This window comes from Phoenix dactylifera, chromosome 11 (genome assembly GCF_051530095.1).
Source record: "Phoenix dactylifera cultivar Ajwa chromosome 11, Ajwa_hap1_PhDact_Kaust_v1.1, whole genome shotgun sequence".
Taxonomy (NCBI): domain Eukaryota; kingdom Viridiplantae; phylum Streptophyta; class Magnoliopsida; order Arecales; family Arecaceae; genus Phoenix; species Phoenix dactylifera.
Window position 1 is genome coordinate 29,887,881 of NC_143200.1, and position 14,222 is coordinate 29,902,102.

A 14,222-nucleotide genomic window follows, 5' to 3' on the forward strand; every position below is an offset into this window, starting at 1 on the left:
AGGGACGTGATAACTTTATTGCCTAGCGAAGGGGCTCATCAAACAAACCCACTCTATTATTTTCCTTCTTCTCAAACACAAAAACCACAAAAGTTTATTCCCTACAGCGGTCGCATTGCTTTCAGATTAGCGTCACATGCCAACCGACATGAGATTAGACAGCGCATCTCTGTCAAACATAATGTTTTAAAAAAATATGCTTGATGGGATTATATCATTATAGCCAGCCATCAAATTACTCTACTCCCTTGCATGTGCAAATAATGATAATTTATAGCTTTCACTTATTATATATATATATATATATATATATATATATATATATATATATATATATATATATAGAGAGAGAGAGAGAGAGAGAGAGAGAGAGAGAGGACAGTAGCATATGGAGTAGAATAATAATGCTGGTCTAAGATTCAGAACAAAAATATCAAACAAAAAAAATATTTGAAGAGAATTACAAAAAATTTAATAATGGAAGAACGAAATTTAAGGGAGAAAAACATAAATCTATTCAAAAAAAATAAAAAATAGAAATAATGAATTTGCTTCCTCTCACAAAAAAAAAAAAAGAATTTCAAAACAACAGACACACTACGCATAGAACATTTTCTCCTAAACTTTTCATATAACTCTCTTTTCCTATTTGTAAAGCTATAATTTTTCTTCGACAACCTAAGATTAATTTATCTTAGATTCTAAAGCTATTAAAATTAATGACCAACTAACTAAAAATGTTAATAAAAGTAGAATTTGATAATGAATCTCAACAATATATGGCTCACATAATGCGGATGCCACGGTTCTAACAAGGGGTGGTTTGTCGCATCGACGTTGCTAAGCTGGAACTTCTCCGAGTAGAGACAGCTGAGCCGCTCTTCCATTTGGGCCAATATAGTATTTCTTTAAAATAAAGGGAAAAGACAACTATAGATCATATGCCATGGCTAAGTTGCCGTTTATTCCCGCTAAATAGTATCCATTTCGAGTGAGCTGTATGCTGTTTATCAATGTTAGTTCCCGTCAAGTTTTGGCCTCCGTTATTCGTGCTCACAAATTCTTTGGCCACCGCCCAATTGGACGGCAGGGATTTATCTCTCGTTTGGCCAACCCTACAGATCATACGTCTGGAGGCAATCGGGGGGGACTGCGCACAACGTCGTATTATACTCCCGCGAAGCAGCGTAACAGTGTGATCGTTCTAATAAGGGCCGCAGCGTCAACGGTGTGACCCCAAATCCCACGAAACATCTGTCGCGGTTTAAACTATAACTGGTGCGATATACCCAACACTTTTACCACCCAATTGCACACCCTTTCCCATCACGCGGGCCCCATTTTGTTTCATTTTATTTTTTTATTCGAACTTCCTGGGGCCGGGAGAGGGGGGGAAGAGCGCGGAGCCGACGGTGGTTGGTAGAAACTAGGAATAAAATCCCGCGGTTACAATCACCACCGAGATCCGCTCCTCCGTCTCTGCCTCTTCCTCCTCCTCCTCCTCCTCCTCCTCGTCGGCCGTCGCAGGGAAAGGAAGGCGAGGTCAGCGCTAGGGTTTTTGGGGGGAAGGGGACGGATGGGGACGTTCCAGAGCTGGCGGCAGGCCTACGGGGCGCTCAAGGACACCACCAAGGTCGGCCTCGCCAAGGTCAACAGCGAATTCAAGGTCCGTAACAATTCCTGTCCCCTCGACACCAATCTGCATTCTTGCTCGTCTTCGAGCTTATTCTCAAATCTTTCGAGTTCTCTCATCTGATCTCCTTTTGGACTCGTGACTGGTGGAAGGAGCTCGACATCGCCGTCGTCAAGGCCACGAACCACGTGGAATGCCCGCCGAAGGAACGGCACGTTAGAAGTGAGTAACTTGCTTTTGGATCTAGGCAATTGGACGGGAATTCGTCCCGTACTGGTTGAATTGCAATGCGAATCCGCAGATCCGTACAGTGATCTTGTTAATATTGAGAAGTGGAATCAGAAGCAGATGTTCTGATTTCTGAATTTAGAAAATGCATCAAGCTTTTTGTCTTTGAGGATGAGCTTTGGCGCAACAATAATGTTGCTCCATTGTGACGCAATGGTCATGGGTTCAAAACATGAAAACAGCCTTTCTGCATATAGGGTGAGGCTGAGTGCTCTCCCTGGACTGGGAGACTCCTGCACTTCCTCCCTTTTTATCAAGTTTTTGCCAATATGATTGCTATGTAATTCTTTCATTTTTCATGCATTGATTTCATTTATTTATTTGATCGTTGCATGTATTGTTTCAGAAATATTTGTTGCTACGGCTGTAGATAGGCCACGGACTGATGTGGCTTATTGCGTGCATATACTTGCTAGGAGATTGGCCAAGACCCGTAACTGGGTGGTATGTTCTCTTTTGATTCCATTATTGTATACTAAATTGGGCTATCACTTACTGTTACGTTTCTCAGAATGCTGCAAGTCATCCTTCATTCATGATTTGTGCATGACGTTGGATAATCACAGTTGCAAGGTTTGGTTTTCAATGCACGTTACAGAGTCAGGTTCCTTAGGATAAGATAAGGATTCAAAACCTTGCCTAAACAACACATGATAATTATCTTGCATAAACCTTGGAAGTTATAGACTTATAAATTAGTACAATAAACTAGGCATGTGGCATGCTATTTTATTTGGAGTGGATGTTGTAGTGTGGCTGCAATCACAATTTGTTGGCAAGAGATCCCCCAATGCAGTGATTTTTTTTTCCACTTGTTATTTGATCTATTCATACAAAAGAATTAAGAAATTGACTAAATATATTCAGTAGAACCATAACAAGTTGGATCGAACCAGTGATCAATGAATACCTTTAGAACTTGAGAGAAAATATTATACAAGACCTGCAACATTACTTGCATGGATCTGTTACTGTGCTTCCACCAGCATTATGAGTTGTTAGTGACCATAAAGTAGACTTAACGTTATGTTGCATCTTGCATTGAAACATTACTAAGGGTTTTTTAGTCATCTTGCAACTGCTTTGTGGTTCTTCATTCATTATATCTGTGAAAAATGCTTGCAGTGTCCACCATCTTCATCGAACTTCTCAGTTTAAATTATTGGTAGTTAACCAAATCAAGCAGGCATTGGTATTGCATGATGGTCTTCACTTGGATAAATAACTTTATGCTAATTATGTTATACAGGTTGCCTTGAAAACATTGATAGTTATCCACAGGGCATTGAGAGAGGGCGATCCTACATTCAGAGAGGATCTATTAAACTATTCCCGCAGAGGAAATGTTCTGCGTATATCTAATTTCAAGGATGATTCCAGTTCTCTTGGTAAGTTTTTCCTGTTCAATAATATGCACTTAAATTATTTAACAATGTTGCACGCATTATGATTAGATTGAGCAGAAGAATATGGATCATGTAGTAAAATTTTGTTGTTTACTGTTTTGCACCTGGAGTTATCACTGTGGTGTGCAGTATGATTGGGTCTAGCAGAAAGAATATGGAATATTGATGTTTCTCAGATGTTCAATTTGTCTTCTAGCTTGGGATTGCTCAGCATGGGTTCGAACATATGCACTATTCCTAGAGGAGCGGTTAGAGTGTTTTAGGATTTTAAAATATGATATTGAAGCCGAACGTCTGAGGAAAGTTTCAGATGGGGCTGCGAAGGTGAGATCTTCATTTTCCAAAAGTTCAATTTGATGTACGGGACTCTAAAATTGGTTTGTTTGCTTTCTTTTCTTATCTGTTATTTTTATAAATCTTTCAGGGGCAAAGTAGAACAAAGAATTTAGGTTGTCAGGATCTTTTAGATCAATTGCCTGCTTTACAAAATCTGCTCTACCGGCTAGTTGGCTGCCAGGTAATGATTTACATGATAATAACTTTGCATTCTCTAGGGCTTCACGCAAAGAAGCAAAAATAGAGGATTTTAAATTTTTTAGCAAGTGTGCTTGGCATACTTGCTCTCTTAGTTTTTGTAAGACAAAGACTTGACTTAAATTGTTTCGCTCATTGTAGCCTGAAGGAGCAGCAATTGGCAACTATCTTATACAGTATGCATTAGCTTTGGTATGTTCATTTGTTTTGGATTGATTTATAATGGTAGTTATGTTTGTTAAGAGATTTTGCTTGATTTTGCTTCCCTTTAATTAAAAGTCCTTTCAAGACGAGATGTCTGTGAACATGGTTTTATCTGCACTAGTTATTATGTACATGCAAATGCATGTGACTGCTAAAGATTTTAGATTCGAGATAATTTAACTAGAATTTAAATTCTAAAAGGACCTGAAAGTAATGAACTCATAATCTTCTTTTTTCTATACACAATCATACGGGCACATGCACTACATTTAGTAATCATAAAAATAATATTGGGTGATTAAATTCAAATTAGTAGAAACTTAGATATTAAAATATATAACAATGTAATATTAAAAATAAAAACTAAAAATATATAATAATATTTTTAAACATTAATAGTATGAAATAAAAATATCATGAACGTGAAATATAATACTTATCTCTAAATATAAATAAAAAATGTGGCCAAGCATATAAGGCTCCGGCCATTGCTAGGTCTAGGAAGGATCAAATATACGTAGTCTTACCACAGCATGTAGAGAGATTGTTTTCGTGATTTAAACCCTTGATTTCTAAGCCACAATGGAGCAACTTTACTGTTGTGGCGAGACTCACCCTTGACTATAAATAAAAAATAACAGTATTCTAAAATTCCTATTAGTAGTGGAAAGCACATTTAAATAAAAATAAACATAGATGTAATTTTTGTACGTAAAGAAAGAAATGAATTTTAAGAACAAAAAGCCAAAAGCAGAGAAAATTGCAATTTAGATTACAAGAACAAGAAAGGAACTATAATGAATTGTGAGGTATCAAATAGAACCAAAATTTAGTTAATATAAAAATAGAATATTTAATTGTAAAATTAAAATATAATAGTAAAGTCATGAAATAAATACTATTCAAATATGGATATTTGGTGATAATACTTTCTGTAAAATTAAAAAAAAGGATAAATTAATAAAATAAAAGATATCAGAGAATATAGGCCTTTTTGCAAGTATATTCTTTTAATTATTTGAAATTACGTGTATACCCTCATAGATTTTCTATTTGTGGATATACACTTATAAACTATTCTTTTTGCATATATACCCATATAGATATATAAAATTGCTTCTATACTGTTGTAAATTTATTTTTTGCATGCATACACTTATAAATTATTTCTTTTTACGTATATACTCTCGTAAATTTACTATTTGTACATTTACGAGTTAAGGGTATATCCTTATCAATTATTTCTTTTTGCATGTATGCTATTATAAATTATTTACTAAATTATTTCTTTTTGCACATTTACCTTTATTGAGTTAAGGGTATACATGCAAAAAGAAATAATTTAAATGGTATACAAGCAGAAAGAAATAATTTATAAGGATATATATGCAAAAAGAAATAATTATACACAGAAATAGTAAATTTGTGATGGTATACATGCAATTTTAGATTTTTATAAGGGTATACACGCAAAAGAAATAATCTATAAGGGTATACATGTGAGTAGTAAATTTACAAGGGTATTCACATAATTTCAGATATGTATATGGTATACACGCAAGAAATTCAATAACATAGTATTTAAAAGGAAATGAAAAGATGGCAAAGATAGAGAGGGCTGGGTGGGGGAAGGTTGGGTTAAAAACAGGGAAAGTGGATTGGAGGTTTTAGATGTGTGAGAGAGAGGAGTGAGACAAAGTAGAAATAGAGGGGTAGTGTTTGGGGTCATTTAGAGAGAGAGATTTGGGCATGGATGATATTGGGAGACATCTAGTATTTAAAACCTTGCTTGTTAGGGTAACTTAAGCATCCATGTGCTTTTGTAGATGCCACTGTTAGCTTCACCCTTTCTTTGTGTTGATTGTACAGGTTTTGAAAGAGAGCTTCAAAATCTATTGTGCAATCAACGATGGGATTATCAATCTTGTGGATTTGGTACTGTGATTCTGTCCTGCTAGTCATTTGGAATGAAAGTTTATGTTTGTTTGTTCATTCAACTGATAACACCTTACTGCAGTTCTTTGAGATGTCAAGACATGATGCCATCAAAGCGCTCGACATCTATAAAAGGGCCGGCCAGTTGGTATCATAACATTTTTATCCTTTGATGTCTTTTATCTTTTGTTGCGGCACAAAAAAATATTCTTATCAGAAGTTTTTTTTGGCCAAATTATCTTGTAGTGATCCTAGTTTAACTCCATTGATATATGAACTTTCTGTCACAGGCTGAAATTCTTGCTAGTTTCTATGAGTTTTGCAAAGGTTTGGAGCTGGCCAGGAACTTTCAGTTTCCAATTTTGAGAGAGGTCTTATGTTCATTGATTTTTGAATTTAGGATGATATGTATAGAGTCTATGACATTTTCTGTATCCACCCTTGAACAAACCTACTTATGCCATCTCTTTTTTTTGATCTTTATGGCCTTTCTTTTATTCAGCCACCGTTATCATTTCTTGCAACGATGGAAGAATACATTAGGGAAGCTCCTCATGTCGGTTCTGTTTCAAATAAGACTCTGGTGAGTATATTGTACAAGTTTTCTTGTTTATATTTATAGTAAGCTCCTTATGGTGCTTCTGTTTCAAATAAGACTCTGGAGAGTATATTATACAAGTTTTCTTGCTTATATTTATAGTAGTGCACCAAGACTCCATCATCTTAATTTTAGATTTGAGGAATTGAAAGCCTTCTCTTTGTGTCAGGACTTGGTGGCGATGGTAGACAATGATAATAGATGTCTTGAGTTGCTTCAGTGACTTCCTTTTGAGCTCTTCACATAAATCTTGGTTTAGGTCTTACCAAAGCACAGGCTCGCAGCATGTTTTCCAGAATCTCGTGTCTAGGGTCCATTTGATTTTTATTTGCTGGGCCACTGAAATAATTCCAGTGCACTAAGTATAGCTAGAGTGAGGATGAATTTGACATTATTTCACTTTTGGGAGTTGCAGGTATGTAATTATTGACTGCTTATACATTTTGTGAGGCAACTAGAGTGTCTACAAGCTTATAGGAATAAAAAATACTGTAAAATATTGCAGAAACTGTAATTGAATTAAACATACAACATACAATCTTTTTTGTGAAGATCTTGGGGACGAGGATGAGATAGCTTGAGCAATATGTTGATCCTAGTGATAAAATATGATTTTTATCGATCGATGGAAAGAGATAGGAAAATGGTCTGTTCTTTCAACAAGGAGGATGCCTGTGACGAAGTTTCATTGCAAGCAGGTTGGTAGCCCTTGAGGAAGAAAGGTGCAGAAGAGTTGTTGGCCCAAGCTAAATACAGTATAAGAGAACATGACTGTTGTGAGAACAAGCTGAAGCAAGACCTGTGGCTGTCCAGATTGCTAGTGGATTATGCCAACATATTGACCTTAAACCCTCATTCTGCTATAAATTAGTTTATTGTTGATACTCGGGAAGAGGCCTATTGGTGTGTGCTATCAGCAGATGATATATTGTTTATGAGACAGAGTAGTGTTGAATATAATTTAGTTATCTTTGTTATCATGCACTAGTAATATGATAAAAAAAATAAAGAGGCAGATGAAGATACATCCCATAGAGTCTGTTATATAAAATGAGATATGCTGCTGGACTCTTGTGCGCTGTTATCACGATCAAGATTGTCGTAGATCATACAGGAGCTTATATCGTATTGCATCATGTATTGGGTTGTAGGTTGCAAGTTCCTTTTCAATTTCTTTCAAAAATACAAAAAGATATAATAGGATGTGAAATTCATAAATTTGAGTAAATTCTAATGTAGCTGGATCAAAATACAAAGTCATATTTTTAAGAAGTCTAGTGTCCACTTTCATAAGCCCACACATTTAGTGTTTCATGAAACAGACATCATGTCCAGTTAATCAAGATATTTATATTCTATCACTCCAAATATAGCAAATAAATTATCCTTTTATTTTTTTAGAAAAAAAAATCATGTTTTAAAGAATGGTTATGAAAATACAAAGATTTGCCTCTTGCTTTTAGCTCCACAATCTCTATAATGTCTTTTTGTTTACTTTTTAAAAGTTAAATACCCTAACTGGCTATCTAATTTTATGTGCTTGAGATCTAAGTATTCTAATTAGTCAAATAAATCATAGAAAATGGACTTCCTCATGGTTTATGATGTAAATAACACGATCAAGTTGGATGTTTGTGTTGAATATGCAGCTTCTTGCTGAAAAGATTTGATTATAATATTAGATTTTACATCCCTGGAAACTAACCAATAGAAAGTTGGCATATGTGAATGTATGTCTGTTGAGCTAATGTTGTACTATAGATGCCCAACTTTCCAGGGGTCATAGTCTTAATCAATACAGTCTGGGACGGTTCTTCAGTCCATATAGTATACTGTCTTCAATATAATTGATGGCCTTGTTCAGATTTCAGAGAGAATTCATTAGAAATTATGTAGCTGTAAATGGAAAATCTTGTGATATACAATTAAGCTGTTGAGACAGCTTCTTTTCCACTGCTACATGTGAGGTGTTGTCTTTTTTTTTTTTGTATCATATAGTTTCAAAATGCACATCTTTTAGTGGTTGACTTGGCTTTGCTGTCTGTTGAATGCCTTTCGATATATGTTCAAAATAATCTGAGATATTTTTAAACTAATCTGGGATATTATTCAGGAATACCAAGAGAGGAAATTAATAACCAACAAACAAGAAGAATCTTCCCCTTCAGAGAGTCAAAAACCAGCTGTAGAAGATGAGAAAAATTCACCAACCGAGACTGAAGAAAAATCACAGCCTATCATGGAGGTAGCAGCTCAACCGGCAACAACTGTTGATTTATTGGTAGGTTTCTTGTTTCATCTTACATACTCCCTTTGCAATTGACATCACTAAGCCAGAGTAAAATCCATATCATGTGTCATCTGCAGGGTTTGGATGAAATAAATCCTGTTGCTGCTGAACTTGAGGAAAGCAATGCATTGGCTCTTGCTATCATTCCACAAGGTGACAACATCTTCATTTCTTGATGTCTTCATCTTCATATATTGAACACTTAAATTATTTTAAGGACAATTGCTTCTTGGTTTGCTCTACCCCTAAGGTTAGAGATTAGATTATAAGAGTATTTGTGATCCTTCATTCCTGGCTTTTGTTGTATCCATTATCCCGCCCAACTGAAAATCTTGCCAGCTTAGCTTACTGCTTCTCTATTCTTCTGTCATAGACCTCTAATGCATTTCTATTTCCTGTCATGGAATAACTGTTGTCCATTTGTATCTTTGCAGGGGATGATTCCAAACCCTCAAATACTGGCGGCTTGGTTGGGAGTGGAATTGATTCTTCAGGATGGGAGTTAGCTCTAGTCACAACACCAAGCAGTAATAGTGACCAGTTGACCGACAACAAACTGGTCTGTACTCTTGTTACTACATCAGCATTAAGTTTTTTTGTCCACCAATCTTGTGTGAAAAGTTGCAATAATCATCCAAAAGAAATCTAGTTTAATGTGGAAGGCAAATAAGCACTATTTTAATGTATACTTTTTGGAGCTAAATTAGGCACATATATAGTTCAATTTGAAAATATTAGAATATGAAAACCAAATGAGTACTCTTCATTTTTTTTACTCCTAAACCTCGAAAAGACATCTCTTTTCATCTGAACCAATTTATTTCACTTTTTTAATTTTGTTATTCTGAAGCAGTTAATAAAAAGTGGAATCAATCACCTCAATAAGAAACCATAATTTTTTTATAAAAAGAAAAAACAGATGAGTATCAGCTTTTCTATCTACTGAAAAAAAAGAGCATCAGTTTCTCGATTGGCCAGCTTGAACTATAAAATTCGACATCAGACTCTTGAACCATGGGTCTGCTATCGTAAATCAGAACATTCTTACAGCTTGGTGTTGTATATTTTGCAATATATGAGAGCTGGTATTTTCACTGCTTCCTCATCTTGACTTCCCCCATGAATTACGACATATGGGAGATGTTAGTTTAAGCAATATATGAGAGATGTATCACTTTATCTTGCCTCTCTTTTCCTCCTTCCAATATCCAAACTCATATATTTCTTGCATCACTTTGTTCATCAGAATCAGGATCATGCTTCTTTCTTGATAACTACACTTTTGGTTTGGCTCAACAGGCTGGTGGATTCGACAAGCTTTTGCTCAACAGCTTGTATGATGATGCAGCCAGGCGGCAACAGAGCACAGGAGCATACAGTGGGTTTGCCACCAATCCTTTTGACTCGCAGGACCCTTTTGCTATGTCCAACAATTTTGCAGCACCACCCAACGTCCAGATGGCTTTAATAGCCCAGCAGCAGCAGCAGCAGCAGTATTATCACCAGCAGCAAAGCATGATGATGATGCCGGACAACTATCAACCTCACTATCCTCATTCCCAGGCTGCATCTACCAATCCGTTTGCTGATCATTTTGCTGGCTTCCCTCAGGCTGCTGCTCTACATGGCAGATCTGGTTTGATTTGATATTTCCCCCATTCTTTTTCCCGGAGGCAATGCATTCTTTTCTTCATTATACGTGCAATATACATGTTCTTTCATTCATCTTAGTAGATAAAATGAAGGGATAGAGAACTAGTTTCTTGTAAAGTGTGACGTGTTACCTTTCCTATCGGATTTGTATTTCTTGAGTATGATTTTGATCCAGAGGGCTTGATGTATTCGTTGTTCTTCTAAATATGCGTCCTGCTGCTTGATCTGTGCGTGCCAAGTACTGCTTCCGGCCTTGTATTTCTCATTGCTCAAATGTTTAGACATTGTTGTCGTCACCAAACTTGTTTCTTATAATTTCATTGAAGTCATTAAAAAAATAAAATCTAGTGTTCTATCTAGCATTTCTTAATATATAATGTCTGAAAGCCTGAGTCCAAGACTAACTTCCTTAAACACGGCAATCATTTGCATAAGAAATTGTAATTAAATTGCTATTTTAAAATAGAGGTGCTGATGGCTATTATTAGTGCTTTACAACCAGTTCTAAGTTATCAACGGGGTACTGGGGTTTTCATGTGCGGCAACGAATTTATAGCTTTTGAGCTGATACGTATCATGAGGAAGAAGATTAATTTCAGCCCCCTGAGAATTAAAAACGACAACAAGATTTTTCTGGGCTTATTCGTTTTCCCTTTCTCAAGAAGAAAAAAAGAAAGGGGAAAAAGAAGAAGAAGGGGAAAAAAAATAGGCGCTACGAAGCTATATGATGCATCCCGGAACCTCGTCTCTAAACCGTATATAACCCGTCTCTCTCTCTCTCTCTCTCTCTCTCTCTCCTGTGAAACATTACCACTTGAGCGCCGTGATATTCGAAAGATCAAGATGGCGACCGCAGAATTACGGGAATCTTCTTGCACGATTCCACTTTCCGGTACCGTTCTTCTATAAATGTACATGCCTCTCTCCCTTTCTTTATTTTTTTTCTTCTCCTTCTCCCCCAATCTCTCGCCTGCTCGGCTCTCCTCGGTCTCTCTTCTTCATCTTCTTCTTCGATGGCTCGAATCCTTCCGCAAACCCTAATAGGACGCTCCCAAAATCTAATCCGACATCACCCGTCCCACCTTGCCTCGTCCGCCGCCTTGAGGACGCCATCCACAGCGTCATTATCCGTCGATCCGCCCCCTAATGGCTCCATTTCATCCCGGGCTCCTCCTGCTCTGTTTCGCCGAGGAAGCAGGCCCACCGAGTGAACCCCATGACGCAGGAGGAGACGCTCTCTTTCATGACGAACAGAGGGTGGCCATCGTCGTCCTCCTTCGTGGAAGGTAATTTCAGCTGGTCCCTGTGATTTCATCTCTTCTATTTATGGAATTTTTTGATGCATTAATTTCTTATCCACTAGTATTTGTCAAAGAAATATATCCATCTAGAGGGTTTTCTTGATTTAATTGGGTTCTGTTATGAACTTCTTTTGCTTGTCGCATATCATGTTTTAAGCAGGAGCCTAACCCCCTCTCCCCTCCCCAAAACCACCACCACCAGAAAAAAAAAAAAAAGACAAAAAGGGAGTCAATATCTTTTCCAGTGGCATACTCTACTTTGTTAAGTTGAAGCTGCACTCTATACAATCTGCTAGAATTTCTTCTTTGTAACTTCCTTTTATCATCCACGAATAGCAAATCTGAGAAGGCTCTCCATGAGGATCTGTAGTTTGTCTAGATAGATCTTAAGGAGGAAACGCATATACAAGGATGACTATCAAAACCTTCAGTAATGGAAAGATGTTTTTGGGTGTTGGGAACAATAGATGCTATTTTTTTTTTAATGGGAGAAGCCTATGGCGGCTATGAACTCATTGCTTATGACTTAGTGGTACTGAGAGCAACCTCAATTGATTAGTCGCCAATTTTAAAAATGATTTCATGAATTCTGCTTCCGATCCGGCGACATTACGAGCAAATATAACAAAGTTTTGCTTCATCTTGTCTAATTTCTCCTGAGGATGAGAATGTCGAGGATGATGATGCCTGCAAGAAGCATTGATTGTGCTTCAGTTGGTTATATGTTATTGAGCATGTACACAAAAAAATCTGTCCAGGCCTTGGCACCTGGAAACTGGAATTGGGTGGAAGATGATAATGAGTCTGAAAATTATTGTGTTGGTGATGACAGCAAGCGGTGGAAAAATAGGGTTCAAAATGCGGATCCAAATAAGTCAGACCGGAACGTGACGTATTGTACCTATTGATCGCTTTGACCTCTTTATGCAGTGCTAGATTGCTTGTACAGTAGATCATAACAATAGTTCAACAAATTTTGGTTGTGAACTGGTGATAGGTGAAGACTTTAACTATGCATCGCAGCTCTTTCCAGTATTTTACTGTGAACATCTATCAATATTGTGAGGACATCTTAACCAATTCATCAGTCGATTTTACTGATGTCATCAGTGGGCCTAGCTTGCTGTAAAATGGCTCTTGCAAGTTTTTGTTAAGCACTGAATCCAATTTGATAGTTTTCTTTACTGTGTTGCCATGTGAGGTAATTGCAAACATGGATTGTTAAGTTCCCTTTGGTTTTGGATGCCTTCATGCAGATCATGCACTGAGGTGAGGACAGCGTGATGCCAATGCATGATAAAGTTTACTGATCAGTTATTTTGGGATCATGGAGCATTTCTATTTTTTAGGCCAAGAGCCTCTGCTCATCTTGCTATTCGTTATTGGTGATGCCACATTTCTAATTTCATGCGCAGGCTTGGATGCATTGTAGAAAGCGCCCCACCGACTGGGAATGACGTAAACAGAGGTGGAGCTGATTGTCTGCCTAGCTTCTTGTGATATTTCTGTAATTTTAAAAATATTTAGAGTCACGATATATCTCTCTGATTTCATGACATGTGAAAGCTGCAGTTACTTTTTACTGTTACGAATTATGCAGCGGCTGAGATAACACAGGTCGAGGAAAAAAATCAAGCGCAAAGATACTTTTTGGGATTGAACAAAATATGCCCAACCTGCATGTCTTGAAAGCAATACTATGGAGTCTAGAGCTTGGTCCTCCTGAGGCATGTCTTGCCCTTTGTAACACCCCAAAGTAATTGAAATTGAGATTAGGGCTGGAATCAGTCATCTGATATTTGCCTTCCAATCAAACATACACCACTGCTGTTATCTTAATGCACCAGTCTTGTCAGATGCCCCCCATGTTACAGATTTACATATCGATGCTTGCAACAAGTTCAGTCTGAAACACTCTTGTCCTGGGTATGCACGGTTTTTATTGGCGGGGATACCAGATGTTGGGTATTACCTCTCTCTCTCAGCTTCTGTAGTCAATGACTGCCATAGGTTTCATCCGGTGAAGCATTTGCTTCTAGTTCGTCACTTACCATTTATGATGGCGGCGACCAATTGCCTTATTTTCTCTCCATCGGTTATCGTAGCGGGTTATGCCCACGCCTGATTTCGGCCTGAGGTTTATTCTCTCTCTATTGGTTGTCGTAGCCCACGCCTGATTACGGCATGGGGAGTTTGCGGGTGTACTAAATTTCAAGTCTCGAGCAGGGTTTTCACTGTTAGCATCCTTGCTTTTTCTTGGATTGGATCGTACTGGGCCTGGACAAGAGAAGAGTTAATTGGCATGTATGTCTAATAAAACACCCTCATTTTTTTCTGAGCCCTGGACATCAACAAATTCCATCACAAGAACGTTACATTG

The 14,222-nt window shown here is 37.3% G+C and overlaps 1 protein-coding gene and 1 long non-coding RNA gene across 6 annotated transcripts; both read left to right on the plus strand.

Moving 5' to 3' along the window:
- The first annotated feature begins 1,362 nt into the window (after nt 1–1,362).
- On the plus strand, nt 1,363–10,746 carry LOC103722615 (putative clathrin assembly protein At5g57200). Its single transcript, XM_088707827.2, has 15 exons — nt 1,363–1,666; nt 1,786–1,855; nt 2,268–2,365; nt 3,171–3,309; nt 3,524–3,651; nt 3,752–3,844; nt 4,003–4,053; nt 5,935–6,000; nt 6,083–6,148; nt 6,291–6,371; nt 6,503–6,583; nt 8,712–8,879; nt 8,966–9,041; nt 9,323–9,447; nt 10,188–10,746. Exons 1-15 carry the CDS (start codon nt 1,577–1,579, stop codon nt 10,533–10,535), a joined length of 1,680 nt encoding a protein of 559 aa, XP_088563953.1. The 5' UTR covers nt 1,363–1,576; the 3' UTR covers nt 10,536–10,746.
- An 870-nt stretch (nt 10,747–11,616) lies between these two features.
- On the plus strand, nt 11,617–13,697 carry LOC148700775 (uncharacterized). Of its 5 annotated transcripts, none has more exons than XR_016397880.1 (4): nt 11,617–11,827; nt 13,099–13,111; nt 13,258–13,310; nt 13,443–13,697. It is a non-coding gene; the product is annotated as an uncharacterized LOC148700775 (long non-coding RNA). The 5 variants fall into 5 exon arrangements; XR_016397884.1 differs by having other exon boundaries at nt 11,711–11,827; nt 13,415–13,508; XR_016397883.1 differs by lacking the exon at nt 13,099–13,111 and having other exon boundaries at nt 11,689–11,827; nt 13,443–13,650.
- The last annotated feature ends 525 nt before the right edge of the window (nt 13,698–14,222 follow it).

What these genes read in the sequence shown, in the direction of transcription:
- LOC103722615 (XM_088707827.2), top strand. Translation starts at nt 1,577, where the DNA reads ATGGGGACGTTCCAGAGCTGGCGGCAGGCCTACGGGGCGCTCAAGGAC. An exon ending in GGATGATTCCAGTTCTCTTG is followed by an intron (nt 3,310 to 3,523) that starts GTAAGTTTTTCC and finishes TTTGTCTTCTAG; the next exon opens with CTTGGGATTGCTCAGCATGG. An exon ending in TACAGTATGCATTAGCTTTG is followed by an intron (nt 4,054 to 5,934) that starts GTATGTTCATTT and finishes TTGATTGTACAG; the next exon opens with GTTTTGAAAGAGAGCTTCAA.